The sequence below is a fragment of the Neofelis nebulosa genome, chromosome 5, assembly GCF_028018385.1.
Source record: "Neofelis nebulosa isolate mNeoNeb1 chromosome 5, mNeoNeb1.pri, whole genome shotgun sequence".
Taxonomy (NCBI): domain Eukaryota; kingdom Metazoa; phylum Chordata; class Mammalia; order Carnivora; family Felidae; genus Neofelis; species Neofelis nebulosa.
In genome coordinates, this window is record NC_080786.1 from 65216694 (window position 1) to 65236288 (window position 19595).

The 19595-nt window shown below is 40.9% G+C and overlaps 1 protein-coding gene across 8 annotated transcripts in view; it reads left to right on the forward strand.

Annotated features, from left to right (window-relative positions):
- The window catches only part of FNDC3B (fibronectin type III domain containing 3B), a 409427-nt gene that overhangs the window by 308661 nt on the left and 81171 nt on the right, over positions 1-19595 (forward strand). For all 8 annotated transcript variants that reach the window (XM_058730500.1, XM_058730504.1, XM_058730496.1 and 5 more), the window contains 3 exons: positions 5764-5915; positions 8927-8986; positions 16752-16890. In XM_058730500.1, the coding sequence (XP_058586483.1) occupies positions 5764-5915; positions 8927-8986; positions 16752-16890 (351 nt within the window). The remainder of the gene's footprint in view (positions 1-5763; positions 5916-8926; positions 8987-16751; positions 16891-19595) is intronic.

A 19595-nucleotide genomic window follows, 5' to 3' on the forward strand; every position in this document is an offset into this window, starting at 1 on the left:
ATACGACACGAGGTGCAAAATTTGTAAGATTGTCATCTGAGTGGTTAGACAGTCCAAAATGGGTCTCACTAAGCTAGCATCTGTTGGCAGGCGACATTTTTTCTGGAGGCTCTGGGGAGAATACGTTCCTTCATGTTTTCCGGCTGCTTCTGGAGGTTGCCTGCATTCCTTGGCTCACGGCTCCTTCCATCCTCCTGTCTCCTTCTCTGACTCTGACTTTCCTGCCCCGCTCTTTCACTTATAAGGACCCTTGTCACTACACTGAGCCCACCCAAATAATCCAGGACTGTTTCTGTCTCACACGATCTGCAATGAATCACATCTGCAAAGTCCCTTTCACCTTTTAGGGCAACTTATGCATAGGTTCCAGGGATTAGGATGGGGACATATTATGGGGGTCATTCCTTCCCCCTTGGCCCCGCCTAAACCTTCTCTGCCTGGTGATCGCCCACTCGTCCTTCCCAGCCCAGTTAGTTGTTTACACATTTTTCCTCCCTTCCTCTTCTCCCCTGTCTCTGTCTGAAGGTCTTATTCATGACTGGGTCTTATTTATCTTTGTGCCTCTAATACCTAGCACTGTCCTTGGCACCTTGTGAACCTTTAACAAATATTTGCTGAATAAACGTGTGGCAGACCGCAATGGCTGCAGCTAGGTTCTGGCAGGGGAGACAAATGCCTGAAGGCCCGCCAGCATCAGATGAGGTTCGGCCAGCATGGTGGAATGTGGGGACAGCCTGGTGCCAGAGCTCCAGGCAGAGGCATGGAGAGCAAGGGCCTCTGCTTTGCATTCTGGCCCTCTGGGCCTTTAGTTGTCTCTGTGACCTTGGGTAAGTTCCATGACCTCCCTGAGCCTCGGTTTCCTCACCTTCCAAAGGTAGGATGATACATACCACATGGGACTATGGGAGAAGTAAATCATATAGTATTTAGAGAGGACTTGGGATAGGGTATTTCTCTGGAGTTTATAGCATTATCAGTATGCAAAAGTGAAATTCCCCACCACACTCTGAAATGGGAGAGGGGTGTCCAGCTGCCTTCCAGGGAAAGAAGCAGAGTTCAGCAAGTTGGGCATTTTGTTCCTGATTTTTTTTTTTTCTTTCAGCCACATCTGATAACACGTCTAAATAAAAGGCACATATTTTTTCTCTGAGATTTTGTAGATGGTTTGTGTTAGGTGTAGAAGGAATTTTTAAGATTTGTGGGTTCCGGTCATCTTTCTAGAGCTTTGGGCACACTGAGTTGAGCAAGTCATTTACTCTACAGAAACCTGGATACTATAAAGATCCAAATACTGAGTCACGGAGTAAAACTGTACGGATTTGCTAGGTATTTGTCCTGAGACTGTAAGAGTTAGGTGCCTTGGGGACCAGAGTCCTAGCCACTGCTCTATCAGAGAAACAATTTTGCTCCTGTTCTAAGTGATTGAGGAATAAACCTCTCCCAGTACCTGCCACCTCCAGCCTTTGATCTGCTCTGATGACAGTGCTAGATGCAGCCTCCCACTTACCGCCGGGCTGTTTATTTTCAGGATGTAAATAAATGTAACCTGCATTGTTTCCCTCCGCTAATGTTTAGCTTGTGGGAACAATTGATTTGTCGGTTCCAGAAGTGAGTGCACTGACCTAAGAGAAACAATTGCCCCTCCAAGAAGCCATTCCTCGAAAAATAAACAACAGTGTATCTGAAAAGGTTTGGCAGTTCTTAGCACTTGAGGGATTATAGAAACAGATGATGGTGAAATTCCTAGATTTGAGTCTCTCTTTTTTTTTTTTTTTTTTTTTTTTTTGAGTAACGATCTCTGACCTTTTGCTTTTAACTTTTCCATTGTGTTATTATTTTTCATGATGGTACTTCTGAAGTGAAGCCAATATTTCCATGGTAATATTTCCTTAGCGTTCTCCCTAATTGGATCTGCAGGCCTCCCACATAGTTAACTCCAAAGTCCTGACCAGATTTAGAAGCTACTTACTTACACAGAAATATTTTTTAACATGGGAGGAACAGTTTAGTAACTTGATGAGAGTAAATGGTATTTTTGTTCCAAATAATAAATATAATTTGCATATAATATGGCCTAAGAATTAAGATAGTAACATTTTACAGAAAAGTACTAAAATAATGAACAGGAGAAGAGGGGGCACAAGGTGAGTGAAAGATGGTGTGTCAAATAGCGACGTGATCATACAGTCTTAGGTCCTAATGGATATGCACATATATACGCTTTTAACTAGAAACTGTCCTCAAGTTGGAGTCTACGTTTAACAAATATATAGGCAACAATGATTTCTAGTCAGGATGTAATTATTTAGAAATAAATGATGGTTTTATGACTCCTTCAAGATACTTCAAAACAGTTTAATTCTCTGAAGTCTTGCTACTCGTAACCTCCCCAACAGACCTTTTACATCTCTGGTGCCAAACAAAGTGTCAGTTTGGGTCTTGCCCAATGATTTTGTAACTAGAGATCATCACTTTTATTATCATCATAAAGGAGATTGACTTCTATTTACAGTCGGATAATTAAACATCAGGAAGTCAGTTCGTGTTATGGCTTCTAATCTTCTTTCGGATGTCAGCCATGATGTTCCTTGTGACTGTCAGATTAGCTGCCCTCGTGTAGTTCAGTGGTCACTGCTGGTGAGAAAGTTTTCCCCACGGAGAAAGAGAGAGAGAGAGAGAGAGAGAGAGAGACAGGGACTTAGAAGTTACTGCTCCTCTGAGATTGCTTTCACTCTGAAGTAGGCCTGAGCCAGTCAGAGTTCTTAGAGCTCGGGTCTCTCATTAAGGTTATCACCTCCCTGGACACTTGGAGTGTGCGCCTGGTGCTGAGGGTTCCCCTTTACGTGACATTCTCTTGAAGGGCACCATGCAGTTTCCTGGCATCATCCTTGAAACGGAAGTGAGTTCCAAGTTCTAACAGAGACGAGGCATTCTTTCTCTCAGGAGGATTCCGGTGCCTTAAAGAATGGAAACCTGAGGCCCTGGAGTCTGAAAGAGAGGGAACAGGAGTACAGGGGGGAATTGGTTCCAGACCAGTGATAGTAATCTAGGTGGCAGGCTGCTTAGCTCCAGGAAAGAATTCTCAGAAGCCATGGCTGCTGTCTTTGAAAATGATGTAGAGTTCTCAAAGTTGCTTCCCACAGTCTGGCCTATTGGAAGAGTGCATGTGCATGGAGACCTGCGTTCAGAGGACAGTTTGCTTTCTTAAGGCTTGCTCATGGGAACTAGAGAGGGCGCCTGGGTGGCTTAGTCCATTAAGCGTCTGACTTTAGCTCGAGTCATGATCTCACAGTTCGTGAGTTCGAGCCCCGCATCGGGCTCTCTGCTGTCAGCACAGAGCCCGCTTCAGATCCTCTGTCCCCTCTTTCTCTCACGTTATCTCTGGGGGTGCCTGGGTGGCTCAGTTGGTTAAGCGTCTGACTCCTGATCTCGGCTCAGGTCACGATCTCATGATTCCTGGAATTGAGCCCCACATCCGGCTCTGTGCTGACAGCGAGGAACCCACTTGGGATTCTTTCTCTCTCCTCTCTCCCTCCCTCCCTCCCCCGTCCCTCCCCTGCTCTCTCTCTCATTCTCAAAAATAAACATTAGAAGAAAAAAGAAAAAAACATCAGAAAGTCAGTTAGTTTTATGAGGTACCAGTACCTCAAGATGACTCATTAATGGTGTATCAAAGAATGCAGCAGATAATCCTGGTATGCATTGTAGAAACACTGCCTTAAAATCTAGTCGGGAGAATGAACGCACAAATAACCAACTAAGGCACAGTACAATGAAATGATTGCCCAGCATAGGTACCAGCAGAATGTGACCAGAGCACAAAGAAAACAGTGGTTGATTCTCAGCATGGGTTTAGGCAGGAATGTACAGAAACCTTTCCAGAATTGCCCGCAAGCTGCTCTGGGTCTCTCTGTGCCGTGTGTCTGCTGTGAGGCCATCTCTCACGCATCCGTCTCTCTTCACCATGTTGGTGCTCTTTGAGGCAGAGATCCTACGTTAGAAAGCAGGAAAGTCGGAAGCTAAGTTATAGGGGCATGAAAGGGAATGGCATCCTGAAGGGGTGTATAGCACAGGAGGGTCGGGGGACAGGGCAAGAGGAGATGCTAGTCTGGAGTCATAGCACAAAGGGTGGAGTTTGATTCTTAAGAGTGTCTCCCCGGAGTTTTTTTTAAGAGGTATGTAATGCTGGTCTGCCATCCCCTGTGTCACCTGTATCACAAACTCAGACTGTCTCACTCCCTTTGATTTTTATTTTCATTCAACAGACATTTACTAAGCAACCACTGCTCACAGTTGAATATGACTTGGGTCCTGTCCTTAGGAAGTCCCACAGTCCTGTGGGAAAGGTAGACAAATGCCATAAACTCGATTTGCAGAGGTAAAGGTAACCAGGTGCTATAGAACAGAAGAGTGATGACAGGTGAAAGACTTCAGGGAAGTTTACGTGGGGATAGTGAGGGCTGGCTAGGTCTTAAATGATGAGCAGGGATTTGACTAAATAATTGGTTAAATAGATCTTGCTGCTTTGTCTATATGGAATAAAAATGATATGGAGGGATTGCTGCTAAACTTGGAAAGAATGACAGCCTGAAAAGAAATTCAGTATTCACAGTCCATATTATTCATGTTTTTAAATTATTTTGTATTACATTTTAATACTCTGTATTGATCAGATAGTGACAAAAATGGATGAAAAAAGGGGAAACTGAGTAGTTTTATGTATCTCTACCCATAGACTAATAATCTGTCACTATAAAGTCTTTATGAACATGAAGCTTTAGCATGTATATTAACCCTTGTTTTTAATGTTATTGAGACCAGTATCCAGAGAGCAGCAAAATAACCTTTAGAAAATTAGAACATCAAAGTTCTGTTGATTTATTGCAAAGAATTAGACTGTGCGTTAGGTTGAGTTTCTCCAGAAATGGACTCTAAAACAAAGATTGGAGTGCAAACAGTGTATCTGGCGGGGGGGGGGGGGGGGGGGGGGGTGTGCCCCAGGAAGCACCAGCTAGAGTGGGCACGTGGGATGGAAGGGCAGGAAGCCCACTGCAGGGTCTCTTTAGCGGGCAGGTTACGGCCCGAGGTGGCTGGAGCTCAGTCCTGCTGAGGAACAGTGGCATGGAACCTGCCTCAGTGTAGTTGGTTCTAAGTAAAGGAAGAAAGTTGGGATGTTTGAAGGTGCCAGAGTCCTTTGTTCAAATGAAGTCTTACACAGAGGCTTCCCCAAAAAGAAAAAGGCAGAGCTTAGAGAGGTAAAACATCACCTCCACACACATTTCAGCCTGAGCCATGGTTCTCCTCCCCCATCACTGGGTTCTCCCGGAAACTGAGGCCTTCAACGAGGGTGATTTGAAAGGTACTGGCATGGGAGGCTCAGAGGCAAGTGGAAAGTACCTGCGGATGTGGCTCCTTCCATGTAACGTGATGGCCGTTGTGGAGATCACTGAAGTCTCACATTCAGCTTCCTACCTTTAAAAAAAAAAACTCCCAAACAAGACTGATGACTTTACTTTCTGGAGGATCTAATGTGAATTACGTTATAAGGACAGATGCTTTAGGAGCTATTTCGGACACCAGGACTTTGACAAAAAAGTACTATATATGATGTGTTTTTCATTGTAATTAAAATTGTTCGCCTTGCATTAACACTAAGCCAATTTTATGCCACTACTAATCATGACAAAAATGTTACTGGAAGAAGTAGTGTCTGATGTGTATGAAGTGGATTTGAATAATTTTGTCTGTGTTTTTCTTCCTCAGGTTTCTAATATTCAGGCAAGAGCAGTCGTTTTGTCCTGGGCTCCCCCTGTTGGACTTTCCAGTGGACCCCACAGCGGTCTTTCTTTCCCCTACAGTTATGAGGTTGCCTTATCAGACAAAGGACGAGATGGAAAGTACAAGATAATTTACAGGTAGCATATATTTCCATGTGTTTTGCTCTTCTGCTAAGCTGTGCAGTTGGAGTCATTAAGGAAAATAAGAAACAGGAAAAGTTTAGAGGCTTTGCAAGCTTTTCTTTAAATAGTTCATTTTAAGAATTAGTGATAATTATAATGTCAAGAGTTATTTTTGTGCAGAGTAATTACCAGTCAGAAATGACTTTTGTAGAGCTATTTGATGTTGATGAAATATCATTTGGTTATGTTAGTTTGTCAGTATAGTACTAAAGAAAAATTTCCATTAATGTCTGTCGGGGTTAAAAGTGAGTATGATTTTTAATTTTTATGTACATCAATCATGCACTTACATGGTTACCTTTTTCGACCCAGACCATTTTCTGGTGTTTTTTTGAAATTCTCTAATATGGTTTCCTCCCATTTTATCCTGTTTCTTACCATCCACAATAGGTTTCTAGCCTGTAGTAAAGATGCCTTTAGAGCATTTCATTCCAAGACTTTCTTAAATAAGTTTAGCTCACAGGGTAGGGGATTGTCCCTTCTGTGTTACCAACTCCCAGATATTAACCATCTAAGTGATTTATAGCCATGTCCTGAATGTGATTAAAAATTTTTAGGGTCAGGCCTTTTCTCTTTTGTAATTGCTAGGCACCGCCCACATTTGCAGAGCAGGAAATCAGAGCATCAGTCTTGTTTTCACTGCTTGTTTGACCTCCCTTTGAGTGGCCCCCAGAATGACCACCAGAGGCCAGCCTAGCGTGGTCACACAAACTGCACTTCTTCCTCTGCCGGAGAGGCTGGCTCTCTGTCCCGTTTCCCTGCTGTACCAGTGCCACCAACCTTGTATCTCCCCAGCCCTGTTGTGAGTTCTTAACTTGCTCCAGGACATGTCTTCTGCACTAAGAAGATGGGTAAGAGACAGGGAAGGAGGCCTATTAGGCACTCTCTCCCCACCTCACTGCCCACTGTGCCTCCATTGTCCCCTCCCTGGACTCCTGCAGGGATGTCCTCAGCCTCTTCCAATGTCTCCTCTCCTCCTGCTACCTAGCTTCCACACGACATAAACCAGGTCACACTGGGTCACTCCCCACTGAAGACACTGCAGTGATTCCCCACTATACTTAGAAAAAAAAAAAAAAAAAAATCCTAACTCCTTACTCCAGCTCACAACTATTTGGTTCTATTTTGAGAAGTCCACATTGGTCAAGAAATACAGAGCACCGTTTGCCCCAGCCGTACCAAGAAACCATGAGATTCTGTCCATGCCAGATGACCACTAGTTGCAGGAGCTGGTCTCAAGTGACCAGGGGGCTAGGCAGATAACGTTAAGCGAGAAAAGGAGGAACATGGGGCATGGGGTGCACAGGAGCACCCCTGCCTTCCTCTGAAGGAGCAGCCACCGCTCACCTAAAATAGGTTGGTGCCATAAGGGAATGCAGGCCTTAGAATTGCTGATTTCTTTGGATTTTTCCCCCCCAAAATACTGAAAATCTGAATTTTTATGTAAGCTTTCCTAATGCCAGACTCATTCAGCAAATGCAAAACCACATTAAACATACAGTGCAGGTCAAACATCAGAATTATAGGCAGGGTGTGGACATTGGCCTCCAGTTGGCAACTTTAAAAACATATTTTTATTTAAAATAATTTCAAACTTATAAAATGTTGCAAAAATAAAGGGATCAAGGAATATGCATAGACCCTTTACCCAGATTCACCTATTAGTAGCTTTTTATCCTGTTTGGTTGACCATTGGAGTACTCTTTCTCTCCTCCCAATCTGTATTTTTTCCCATTAGTTGTGTATATCATGGCCTTTTACTGCAAAATTCTTCAGTGTATTTCCCAGGAATAAGGATATTTTCTGACATCGCTGCAGTGTAATTACCAGCTTCATAAATTTGCATTGATAATATACTTTGATCTAGTCTATCGACCACATGCTGGGTTTGTCAGTCGATTAAATAATGTCTTATAGCATTTTCCTTCCCCTCTAGGACAGAATCCTGGCCAGGGTCAGATATTGCAGTTTGTGCTCATACGTCTTTCACCTTTAATTTGGAACACTAACACAGTATTTTGGGGCACAGAGATTTTTGAAGAGTATAGTCATGTGCCCCCCCCCCCCCCCCCCCGAATAATAACCCTCACCTTTTAAAAACTTTCAATGGAACATTCCTTATTTTGTCACGGCTTTTGCCTCATGGCTAAGTTAAGTTTCATTTGCAACTTCTGGTCATATAACTGGGTTTCATTTATGTAAGAGAGCTATTGATTGGTATGTGTATATATCAGAGAGCTATTAGGATTGATATGTGAAGGAAAGCACATTGAAATTTCTTCAAGAGAGATGAGAAGTTGAAGCAATTGGGGTTCCTTCCACGGTGAGTCTGAGAACTACCTTCGGTTGACAACTGGAATAGTTATTTTACACTGAAAATTTATCTCTGTGTTTAATTTCCTTCCTTATTTATTTGTTTTTATGTATTTACTTTGAAGAACTGATAAGGCCTTTTGGAACTTTTATTAGTATGTTAATCTCACCATTTTCCCGATCTAGGATAGTATCATTGAAAGGAATCTAGGGGTGCCTGGGTGGCTCATTGGTTGAGCGTCTGACTCTTGATTTCAGCCCAGGTCATGATCTTACAGTTTGTGGGATCAAACTCCGCGTCTGGCTCTGTGCCGACAGTGTGGAGCCTGCTTGGGATTCTCTCCCTCTGCACCTTTCCAGCTCATGCTCTTTCTTTCTCTTTCAAAAAATAAATAAGTTTAAAATATATATATATATACATACATATGTATGTGTGTGTGTGTGTGTCTGTGTGTGTGTGTGTGTGTATAGAATCTAATTTTCTAGTTCAGAAGGGTAATAATACCAAATTGGCAAGTTTATTTCTAGTTTATAGTAGAATCAGACATAAGAGTTCTTTAATCATTGCTGGTACATAATGATGAGACCCAATCCAAAATCAGTCTTACTGTTGAAGCTGGTATCATTGACTAATAAATGATTTTTCTTTGCAGTGGGGAAGAATTAGAATGTAACCTGAAAGATCTCAGACCGGCAACTGATTATCATGTGAGGTGAGTTAGGATATGAGAGCTGACCTGTGTTGGGCATTCAGATTGCTAAAATAAATCGTGTGCTTCTTTTAAAAAGTTTATGGTTAACAGCATTTTCCTAACCAAAAGTTGCTGTTCCTTGGCTCATTGGCCATTCATTAGTGTTCTGCCCTTGAGAATGTAGTGATTACACAGAAGTGTTTCTGGTAATAGAAAAATAGATGATACACTGAATCAAATTTTAAAAACTATTTTAAAGATAAATTGTATATAGTCTAAGATCTTCTGGACTGTATGGTTTAATACATATAATATTTCCTTTCTGTAAAACAAATGCATTTTTTTGCCACTGGTCGATCAGTTGTTTGTGATAGCCCATACCTATCTACTGTATGTTCAGCACAAGTGACTAAGTTCTGCCATGTTCCAAGAACACCTTTGGACCTTAAAAGTCAATAGGTTTTGAAAAAAGACAAGTAATGCATATATCAAATTATCTCTGATAAGAATTAACCCAACTTGGCAAAACAGTGAAATAGTGAATCCATATAATCTGAAAGATAGTCTGAAATCTGTACTGTGATTTTTCTGGAGTCTCTGCTGTGACTACTCTGGAAGGCAGGGCTATAACTAATCTTAGAAAGAAATACAGCCAACCGCAGACTTGTGAAGAGGAAAGTATTACATGAACTTGTGCAGAGCTCATCTAATTATTTAAAGATACATTCACATATCCACTTGCAAATAGGTTTCTGAATGTGGTCCGTAACATTTTTTTAAATTTCAATTTTGACTTACAATTTTTTTTAATTTATAAGTTGACCAGAAATGGTAATTTTATCTAAAAGAGTACACAACAACGGTTTCTCTCTCCATTCTTCAGTTATGTATGTGTATATCAGAATTGTGTAATAGAATTACAACATCAAGCACACGTTCTTTATTATACTTACCAAAGGTTCCTTTGTAATGGAGTAGAGGGAGCCTAGCCTAAAAGGAGGAGCATACATTAATTATGAGGAGGCTTGCGTTCTAGTCTGGTTCTGCTGTGAATTAACTGTCTTAACTATGCTTAATCACATAGGTTGGAGGCCACAATTCTTTCTATAACAAAGGTAGGAGGGTAGGGATGTGTTCAGATTACAATACTTTATAAGCCATGTAAACGTTTAAATTAAGTTTAAAGCAATACATAAAAGCAAGGTGTTTTATATGCAGTTTTAAAGTGCTTATCTGCCTCGTTGCTGCGTTGTTTAGAAGAAGTCTGTTGCAACTGTCTCTTCCTGTTCAAATCAAAACATTTGGGTTTTGAATCAGTTAGCTTCAGCCCAAACATATTGAATTTTTCACAGTCTATACAAACAAAAAGATTTGTGTGCTTTGTGAAACTGAGATGATAGTAGAAATACTTTACTATTTCAAAAGGTTGATTTAACAGCAAACCAGAGCATGTAACACCGTATAGGGAGCCATGTAAATGTTCTCCATTAGTCGTCAACATATGTTTCCTTTTCTCTCCATCTTTTTTAACAGTTTATTGTTACTGCTTTATAAAGGTTCACTTTATTAATTTTCTGCCCATTCATGAGCTAACAATGTCTTTTTAAAGACACTTAAATGTCTTCAGGAGTCTGCCCTTTATTTGCCATCCCATCTGTAGCTTGCCTTCATTTCTTTCTGACTTGTCTTACAAAGGGTGAATTCTGACAAGATGGGCTCATCAGTTCTTTTACGGCCATGTCTTAGGAACATCTTGAACTTCTGGGCAGATAAAAAGGAGTAATTAATGAACTCCCCAAGAGGAATAGGGACATGAGGTAGTGCCTCTCTAGAGGCTTTGGATCCAGACTTTGTCCTGACACATCTGGGACCTCTTGTAACATACATGACACATAGGTGACATAACACCACAGCCTAAGGCACCACCAACTGTCATTTGGTCTCTTTCTCTGCTTGCCAGAGAGAGAGAAAATTTTCCCTGTCTTCAGTAGCAACCTCTTTTAGTATTAAAAAAAAAAAAAAAAAAAAAAGAGTCTCTCCTAAGAAAAATGTCTACAGTCCAGATTTTACTTTTTTCTTGTCTGGCCCACAGTTCATATAGATCATTCCGTCTCTTGCCTCTTACGGTCTTTCATTTTTCAAGCGAGAGAAGAATCGAAATCCTTCCAGTGCCTACTTAGATTAGCTTCCTCTGCCTTGAATAGCTTTGGTGAGGCAGCGTGACACATAGTGGACAGAGCTTGGAATTGGGGGTTAATGGCTCAGTCACTTGCTAAGGGGGTGTGCCGAGGCAAGCCATTTAAACTTAAATGGCCTTGTTTTCTTGTTTCTCATAAAATGAGAATTATAATGATACCGGCTTCAGGAAGATGGTGTGATAACAAATGAAGTGTATGTGCAAACCTATTATCAATCTGGAAAGTGTATAAATGTTTTTGTTTGCCCAGAGTCGCTGCAGTGTTTCCACACTCTGATAATAAAAAAAAGACTTCATGATGCAAGTCCTTTGAACCTGTGTATAGTTCGACCATATCACTTACTATTTTATTGGGATAAAGATATACCATACTTGACACTGGCAAAAAAAAAAAAAGGAGCAAAATCTCTTTTTCTGATGCAGTGGAGTTCATGTTCTCGAAGCCTTAGTTCCAGGGATGTCAACTTCTATCAAATACAGCAGCCTCAAATAAATGTGAAATTTAAGTCACCTGTAAGACCTCAAAGGCTGTGTAGAATTTGTTTTCTCAGTCATTTCCATCATATAGGAGCTGCAAAAGAATTCCATTATTGTACAGCCACAAAACGAGCAATTATATTCATTGCCATTTTTATTTATTTGTGCATTACCAATTTAGAAAGTGTCACCCCGGTGAGAGTCTGGAGAGCCAAGGATGGAAACAATGAGATATTTCTTTCAGCATTTCCAAGCAGGCTACCTTCTCCTTCCCGTTCTTAATATTGCACACTTTGACGAAGGCCTGCAGAAGTCTCCGTTCAAATCACTCTTCAATACAGTGAAAGGTTTCTTTCTCAAATCGTATACTAAAGTCCCATCTGTGGCTTCTGTTCCTAACATTTCTTGCTGCCTTTGATTTTGCGACTCTGATTCCCTCCCCTTCATTCTGTTGGTTCCCTGTCTTTATTCGGTGCTTTTTCTCATTTTCAACTTTTTTCTCCCTTATGTTAGTATCGTTTGAGGTCACCCATCAGATATACAAACGTTTTTTTTTTAATTTTTTTTAAATGCTTTCATTTATTTTTGAGACAGAGAGAGACAGAGCATGAGCAGGGGAGGGGCAGAGAGCGGGGGAGACACAGAATCTGAAGCGGACTCCAGGCTCTGAGCTGTCAGCACAGAGCCCGACGCGGGGCTCGGACTCACGGAGTATGAGATCATGACCTGAGCTGAAGTCGGACCCTTAACTGACTGAGCCACCCAGGCGCCCCTGCAAACGTTTTTTTAAGCAGCAGTGTCTCAGTCGTGGATGCTGTCGTTGAATGTCTGGTGCTTAGCATCAGTTCCTGGGCAAGACAGCTCGTGACTCCTTGCCAGCAGCCCACTGCGGTTATGGGAGTCATTTATTAAGAGACCAGTGGTATTTATATGTAAGTATATAGGTTTATGTACATAAACATTTATATTCACTTAGCTATATGAATATTTACACATACGCAAAAATACCTAATTGGTATTCTAATTGGTAGTTACAGAATTAGTACTGACGTTGAAATAGTCATTTTATTTGGGAGTCAAGAATTTATATTTTTATCAATAATAGGATAATCAGGAATTTGAGTGAAGGAATGGATAGCAATTTTATGACACAATTTGAAGCAGTCTTCCAGTCATTGGCATTAACGGTTTGGCAAAGAAGTTGTCCAGAAATGATATCATGTAGCAACATTTCTCAGAAAAATTATGTGATGAAACATTTCCAAAAATACGGTTGACCATCTCAGTACAGAATTATGAAATAGGTGTTATTGACTAGAAACTGTGGCTCCTACTATGTTACAGATGTGCTGGAGGAAGTTGGAGGCAAATTTCTGAAATTCTTGGAGCACCTGTTTCATAATCATTTAGTCAGTATTTAAGCTGAAACAAATGTGAAAATGTAACACAAGATTAATCATATCGTTAGAAAAATGTATCCTTCTTCGCTGTGATAAATGCAAAAGGAACTGAATTTGCTGATTTATTTAACCTAAGAAACTGATCCTACCCCGCTGATGCTCATATCTCATGATGGTATTTAGAGAAAACACATTACCATCATATGAAAAACATTTTTGCAACCTTCTTAAAAATCACCATTTCCAGAGACTTTTCGCTAAAAGTTACTGGTAAACACAGCTGGTGGTTATGAAAATTAGTTGCTGTCTATTTACTGAACAACTTTAACTGACCGATATATCATGGGGTACTTAGATACTATGTCAAATTTTACATACCGTGTATGGCACATTTATATTGGCATATACAATGGATCTTGTTTCCTTTGTGGACAGAGTTTTATGAGTACAAAACACTGACCCCTAATTTCAACTGTAACATTCTTTCAGTTGAAAGACCAGAAAAATAATTCCTTGTGGCCCAGACAACTATGTATCTCCAACGTCCTCAAATTTTTACTTCTGCCACCAGGATCTTCGTTCCTCCCGACAATAGTCATCCTCCCAACCTGCCTCTGTCACTCATGTTCTCTAGGCTAATAAGTATGGATTTCCCAAGAATCTCAATAAAGAATGAACTTGACAGAGTCCAAATCTCCCCAGATAAGTAACTGCAGTCTGCCAGCCCTTCACAGGGCCTGTCCCTGCCTCATTTCCTCTGCTCTATTCTCCATGTAGATTTTTGGTGCTGTTTTTGTGAACATTTAGTACCCAGTGTACCTGAGTATAGTCTGAATAAGCAAATGCCCAGTGATTATAAAGTGAAATCTACTAGGAACCTAAGCTGGTAAAGAGCTGGGTAAAAGGCCAAGTGGACAAGCAAATTTATTGCCAGGAAGACAGCAAGAGATGGGGAGGACTCTGAACTGGATAACACCTGCCCCATCTAAAGGCGGACTGTTCTCACCTTTATCTTGAGTACTATCAGGCAGGTATGCCGCTGTGTTGCTAGAAGCAGAGGTTCATTTTTCTAAATGAGAGATCTCCAGAACTTTTTGTCAGTGTTGGCTTAACCTTTAACCTTCTGTTTCAGAAAATTTCAGATACAGTCAAAAGTGGAGAGTAATTGGGGTGCCTGGGTGGCTTAGTTGGTTGAGCGTCTGACTTAGTCTCAGGTCACGATCTCGTGGTTTATGAATTCGAGCCCCGCGTCGGGCTCTGTGCTGACTGCTCGGAGCCTGGAGCCTGTTTCGGATTCTGTGTCTCCCTCTCTCTCTGCCCCTCCCCAACTCGCACTCTGTCTCTCTCTCCCTCCCTCTCAAAAGTAAATAAACATTAAAAAAAAATTTTAAGTGGACAGTAATTGATGGGTTTTCGTATACCCATCACCCAGCTTCTTATTTCCTTGCTGCCCCTCCCTCCTCCTCCTACCCCACAGCTATGATGAAGTCCAATCCAGACACCATCATGTTTCATCTATGAACCACATTACCGTCATCACATGCCCATCCAAAATAAGCAAAAATGATAACATTCCTTAACATCTTTAAAATTCAGGGACTCTTTCCATTTCCTCAACTGTCCTAAAAATGAAGGTTTTGTCTCTTCAGTTTGTTGTAGTTGAAATACAAACATGGCCTGAATATTCTGTTTGTTTGGTATCTTACAAATTTCTTTTAATCTATAGGTTTCACCTCCCTTTTCTGTTTTGTCCCCTTGCAATTTATTAGTTAGAATAACTTTTTTGTCCTGTAGAATTTTCTGCAGTGTGGATTAGGCAGATTGCAACCCTGTAGTTTTGCTTAATATATTCTTTCTGTGTTTCCTATATAATGGGAAGGAGGCTTAATCAGATACAGGTTCCGTTTTTCTGGCAAGGATTTTGTAGGTGGTGGCATTATCATTCATTAGGAGTGTATAATGTCTGCTTGTCTCTTTTTGTACTGACTATTGCCCATGTCCATCCATTCATGCACAGGGGGTTGTGATATTTTAAATCACTCTATTTTTTCCCTCTCTCCCACACATAGCTTGGGCCAGATGTAACCCATGAGCCACCAGCTGGAGAATCCAACTGATCTACTAAAGTTTAGGCAGGAACCCTGCCCACGTCTGGAATATTCTGTGATTCATTTTAAGTAATTTACTCCTAGTGAGCCTATTCTAATACATGGAAATGATCTAGCCAAATCTACCATTTCCTTTTATATTATCATGTTCCTATATTTAGGACATGCAAAAGGGAACATTTGTTTTCATCAGGTTGGGTGAAGAGCATTCTAGTAAGTGTATTTGTTTGGATCAGATGTTGTGGAGTCCTCCCCTAAGACAAAGAAATCAAATATCCAGTCATCTGTATCTTACCTTTTAGGGTGGCAAATAGCATTAGTGATTTTAACTTGCGTGACCTCTATAAATTCTTTGTGATAGACCTTGAGGAGAAGGGACTTTGCAAATCACACACCTAATTAGGTCCTGTTTTCCATAATGTTGTTATCTTTAGCTCTTATTTATGTTTGCTGAGTAGAGTGAGGGGAGGTAGAGTGTGGGTGCTCAGAGAAGCATAATTGCAGGATGAGTAAGGACGGTAGGCAATAGAGGACAGCAGTTAGATTTACACGGCTGCATTCAGTTGAGGCAACTTTCTAGCCGTGTAGCTCTGGAAAGTTTACTTCCCCTCTGGATTCTGAGTTTTCTTCTGTCTTTAATGGGACCTCACAAATTAAGGGCTTGATGTATTTGCCAGTTCTGAATAGCTTGAATCCTTGCATCTTTTTTAGGCAGCAAAAGTTTCTTTGTTGTCTTTTAAAACGAGTAGGTTTTCACGTTGGGGTTTTTTTAATGCTGAATATTTTAAAAATGGAAAAATAGAAAGGAAGATGATAAAAATCAACATAGCCCTATTTTAGGATATTTGAAAGAAGTATGGTTTTATAATAGCACATTATGTGCTTTTCCTTCATAGCTTCTCTGGAGAAATCAGACCCATATGTTCGGTGTTGAGCCAGGCATTTTAATGTGCAGAGTACCCATCTTTAATCTCGGCGCCAGGTGCAAAAGTGAAATGTTCACATGGATAAGCTGTACCTGAACATTGTTTTTGTTGAGTTAGAGATGCACTTGGCAGTAACAAGCACACCGTCTGTATTTCTCCCAAATATCTGCAGTGTTGTCAACAGTTTAAAGATGTTATCTATTCTACCCCATTGTGTATACTTCTCTAGTTTGTAGGCTTGTCCCTTTTCGGCCATGTCTTGTCCCTCTTCGGCCAACCCTTAACTCTCCTTTCAGTCTTCTTCCAGACAGAGTCAACTGGAGAGTGGTTCATGGTTTTAGAATGGATATTTGAAGACCACTTTGGGGATAAGGATGTTTTCTTATTCAGCATATTCTTTTCCAGTCAGTAGACCCAGCCTATCTTAATTGGGGCTGAGGGTTCTGACAATTAATGGAAGGAGAGAATGAGTTGAGGCACATTCCCTGCTGGGCTGATTATCCCCTGGAGATGCTGGCCATAGTTAGGTCAGGACAACCAGGACATAAGAAGGAGTCATGGTGTGCAGCACCTCAATTCTGTTCCTCTCTGGAAAAAGGCCTGGGGCAAAGCACAGATAAAAACCCTGGTCGTCTGTGATGGGCCACTGCCACTGACTGTTTGTCTGTTTGTTTTCAGGGTATATGCCATGTACAATTCCGTAAAGGGATCCTGCTCCGAGCCAGTTAGCTTCACCACCCACAGCTGCGCACCTGAATGTCCCTTCCCACCTAAGCTGGCACACAGGAGCAAAAGTTCACTAACCTTGCAATGGAAGGTGGGTAGCTCAAAGTGTCGGGAACAATGTGAAGAGTAGCCATTTGGAAAATTTTTATTTAGCATTACTCCAGTTTTGTGATGGTGTTAGATTTTCTACATAGTAACTGTGTGAAACAAATCTTTATGATATCAAAAGTTGGTATGTCTATCAAAATTGGGCAGAGCGGTAGTAGATGGAACTGCAAAAAGAAGTTTGAGCTCTCAGGGCACCTGGGTGGCTCAGTCGGTTAGGCATCTGACTCTTGGTTTTGGCTCAGGTCATGATCTCGCAGTTTGTGAGTTTGAGCCCTGCATCATTGTCTACACTGACAGTACAGAGACTGCTTGGGATATTCTCTCTGTCTCTCTCTGTCTCTCTGTCTCTCTCTCTCTCTCTGCCCCTCCCTTGCGTTCTCTCTCTCAAAAAAAAAAAAATACACTTAAAAAACATTTAGCTCTCTTTGCAGGGATAAATCTTTTAGAACCATAAACAATGCCTTATAGGTGATATAAATACTTAGATAACTGAATTTCATCACTTTTTAAAGTTTATTTATTTTGAGAGAGAGCAAGAGTGGGGGAGGGGCAAAGAGAAAGGGAGAGAGAGAGAATCCCAAGCAGGCTCTGAGCCTGATGCAGGGCCTCGATCCCACAAACCGTGAGATCATGACCTGAGCCAGAATCCAGAGTCAGACGTTTAAATGACTGAGCCACCCAGGCACCCCTGAATTTCATCACTTTCTAATGGTTTACTTCATTTCAGGAAACAGTTGAGGACTTTAGTAAAAAGTTTTTATAAAGAAAGATTTAGAAAAAAGTAAGTTTTGGGCTCCATTGGCTTCTTTCAGTGGCAACTCTGGAATGTTTAATATTTAAAACTGCCTAGAATTTTTAGTGTTCTAAACTACATTAAGACTTAATTCGTTTTTACTAACTAGGCCTTCGATCTATTAGGATTACCAAGTATTTTTTAAAGTCTAAATTATATAGTAGTTTTCATAAAATACAGTTTACTGACTACAAATTGCTCCTGCCAAAGAGAGGTCCTAAAGGTGTATTGTTAGCTCATTAGTCACAGTTGTGTGTTTGCAAGAAAACAGTAGATTCTGTTATCAATATCTATAGTAATTATTTCTCTATGTTTATATATTTTTTAAATGTTTGGTTTTTTTTGGGTGAGGGGGAATGGCAGAGAGAAAGGGGGACAGGATCCAAAGCAGGCTCTGTGCCGACAGTAGAGAGCCCAATGGGGAGCTCGAACTCACCAACCGTGAGATCATGACCTGAGCAAAAGTCGGATGCTTAACCGACTGAGCCACCCAGACACCCCTCTCTGTTTATATTTTAAAATGTGTTTAAGATGTGAATTTTTAGAGGTAGAGATAAAAATTTGTGGTGTTTGGGGAATACACTAATGTGTAAAAGAAATAAGATGGCTAGGGAGGTCTCTTATTGGTAAAGATATATTTTGTCCTTTTAGTTCCTAGACCAGGAGGTTGAATTTAACCAGGGCATCCATAAAAGCCGTTGAGAGTAATGGTTAGCAGCAAAGCATGGGCTTCTGGAGACCCCTCTCGTGTGGGCTGTGTTCTCACAGGCACTGGCCAACATGGAGTATGTTACTTGGCAAAGGCAAAGCTTAGACTGGCTTAGAATCTGAACTATTTTATTTTCCTTCCTGGCTTCCAGGGATAATCCAGGTCAGTGATTCCCTACCTTTTCCGAGTTGTAACACTCAACTAACCGGTCGTCATTGTTTCAGTCCTTGGAGATACACATTTTAAAACATGTTCTCTATTTGCACGTATACGCACATAAGCATCTCTTTTTTAAAGAAAAGAATTAAAATTCATTTTGTTTGCAAAATATAAGAAATCTTCTTAAGATTGCCAGAGGGACCCCGGGGTCTTATAAGCCTAAAGTTGGGAATCACTGATACATACTCTGCTTAAAACCTGGATGAAATTCAGGTCTTTGGCAGGCCAGCATCTTCAAGAAAAAGTTTACTTATTAGGACGAAAGTATTTCACATTTTCTTTCTCCTTTTATTTAATTTAATTATAGATCAGAAACGTACATTTGTTCCATTAAGTCATGTACAAACTTGGAAGTTCTGGATTCAGTTCAGTTTTTGCTTAAATGTCCTTAGAACAGATTTCCTGATAACAGTGCTCTAGCTGAGGGGCACAAGGACAGGGGACAGTGCTGTCATTGCCCAGCTGCCCTTGAATCCAGTAAAACATCGAGAGAGTGCAAGATCTAACTTCTTATTAGTCAGCAATAGGAGATTGGGCAACACAAAAACCAAAGTCGGTGTTCCCACCCTCAAGGAATTAAGAACTCGGTGGTGGGGCAGGAAGTGTATCATAGAAGAAACTACTGAAAGAACAGTTTCTCTAGCAAAATTTGTAAACATCATAAATGAAGTTCTTATCTTAGAAATGTGTTCTCATCTAAAACTTTGATTGTGTCCATTACTTAGAACTTCAGATGTATCCCTGTCTACCAAATTGAGCCCACAAAAGCCTGAAATTACGGTTCAGTAGGACATACAGCACTCCCCTGAAATCTGGCTTTGAGACTCAGATTATATGACTCAGAAGATGAAAGGAGAAGGAAGGAAGGAAAGGAGGGAGAAGAGTTTCTTTATGAATTTGACTAATATTTACTGAGCCCTTGATGTCGTTTTATTATTAGCCAAAATAAAACAACCGCTATTGTTTA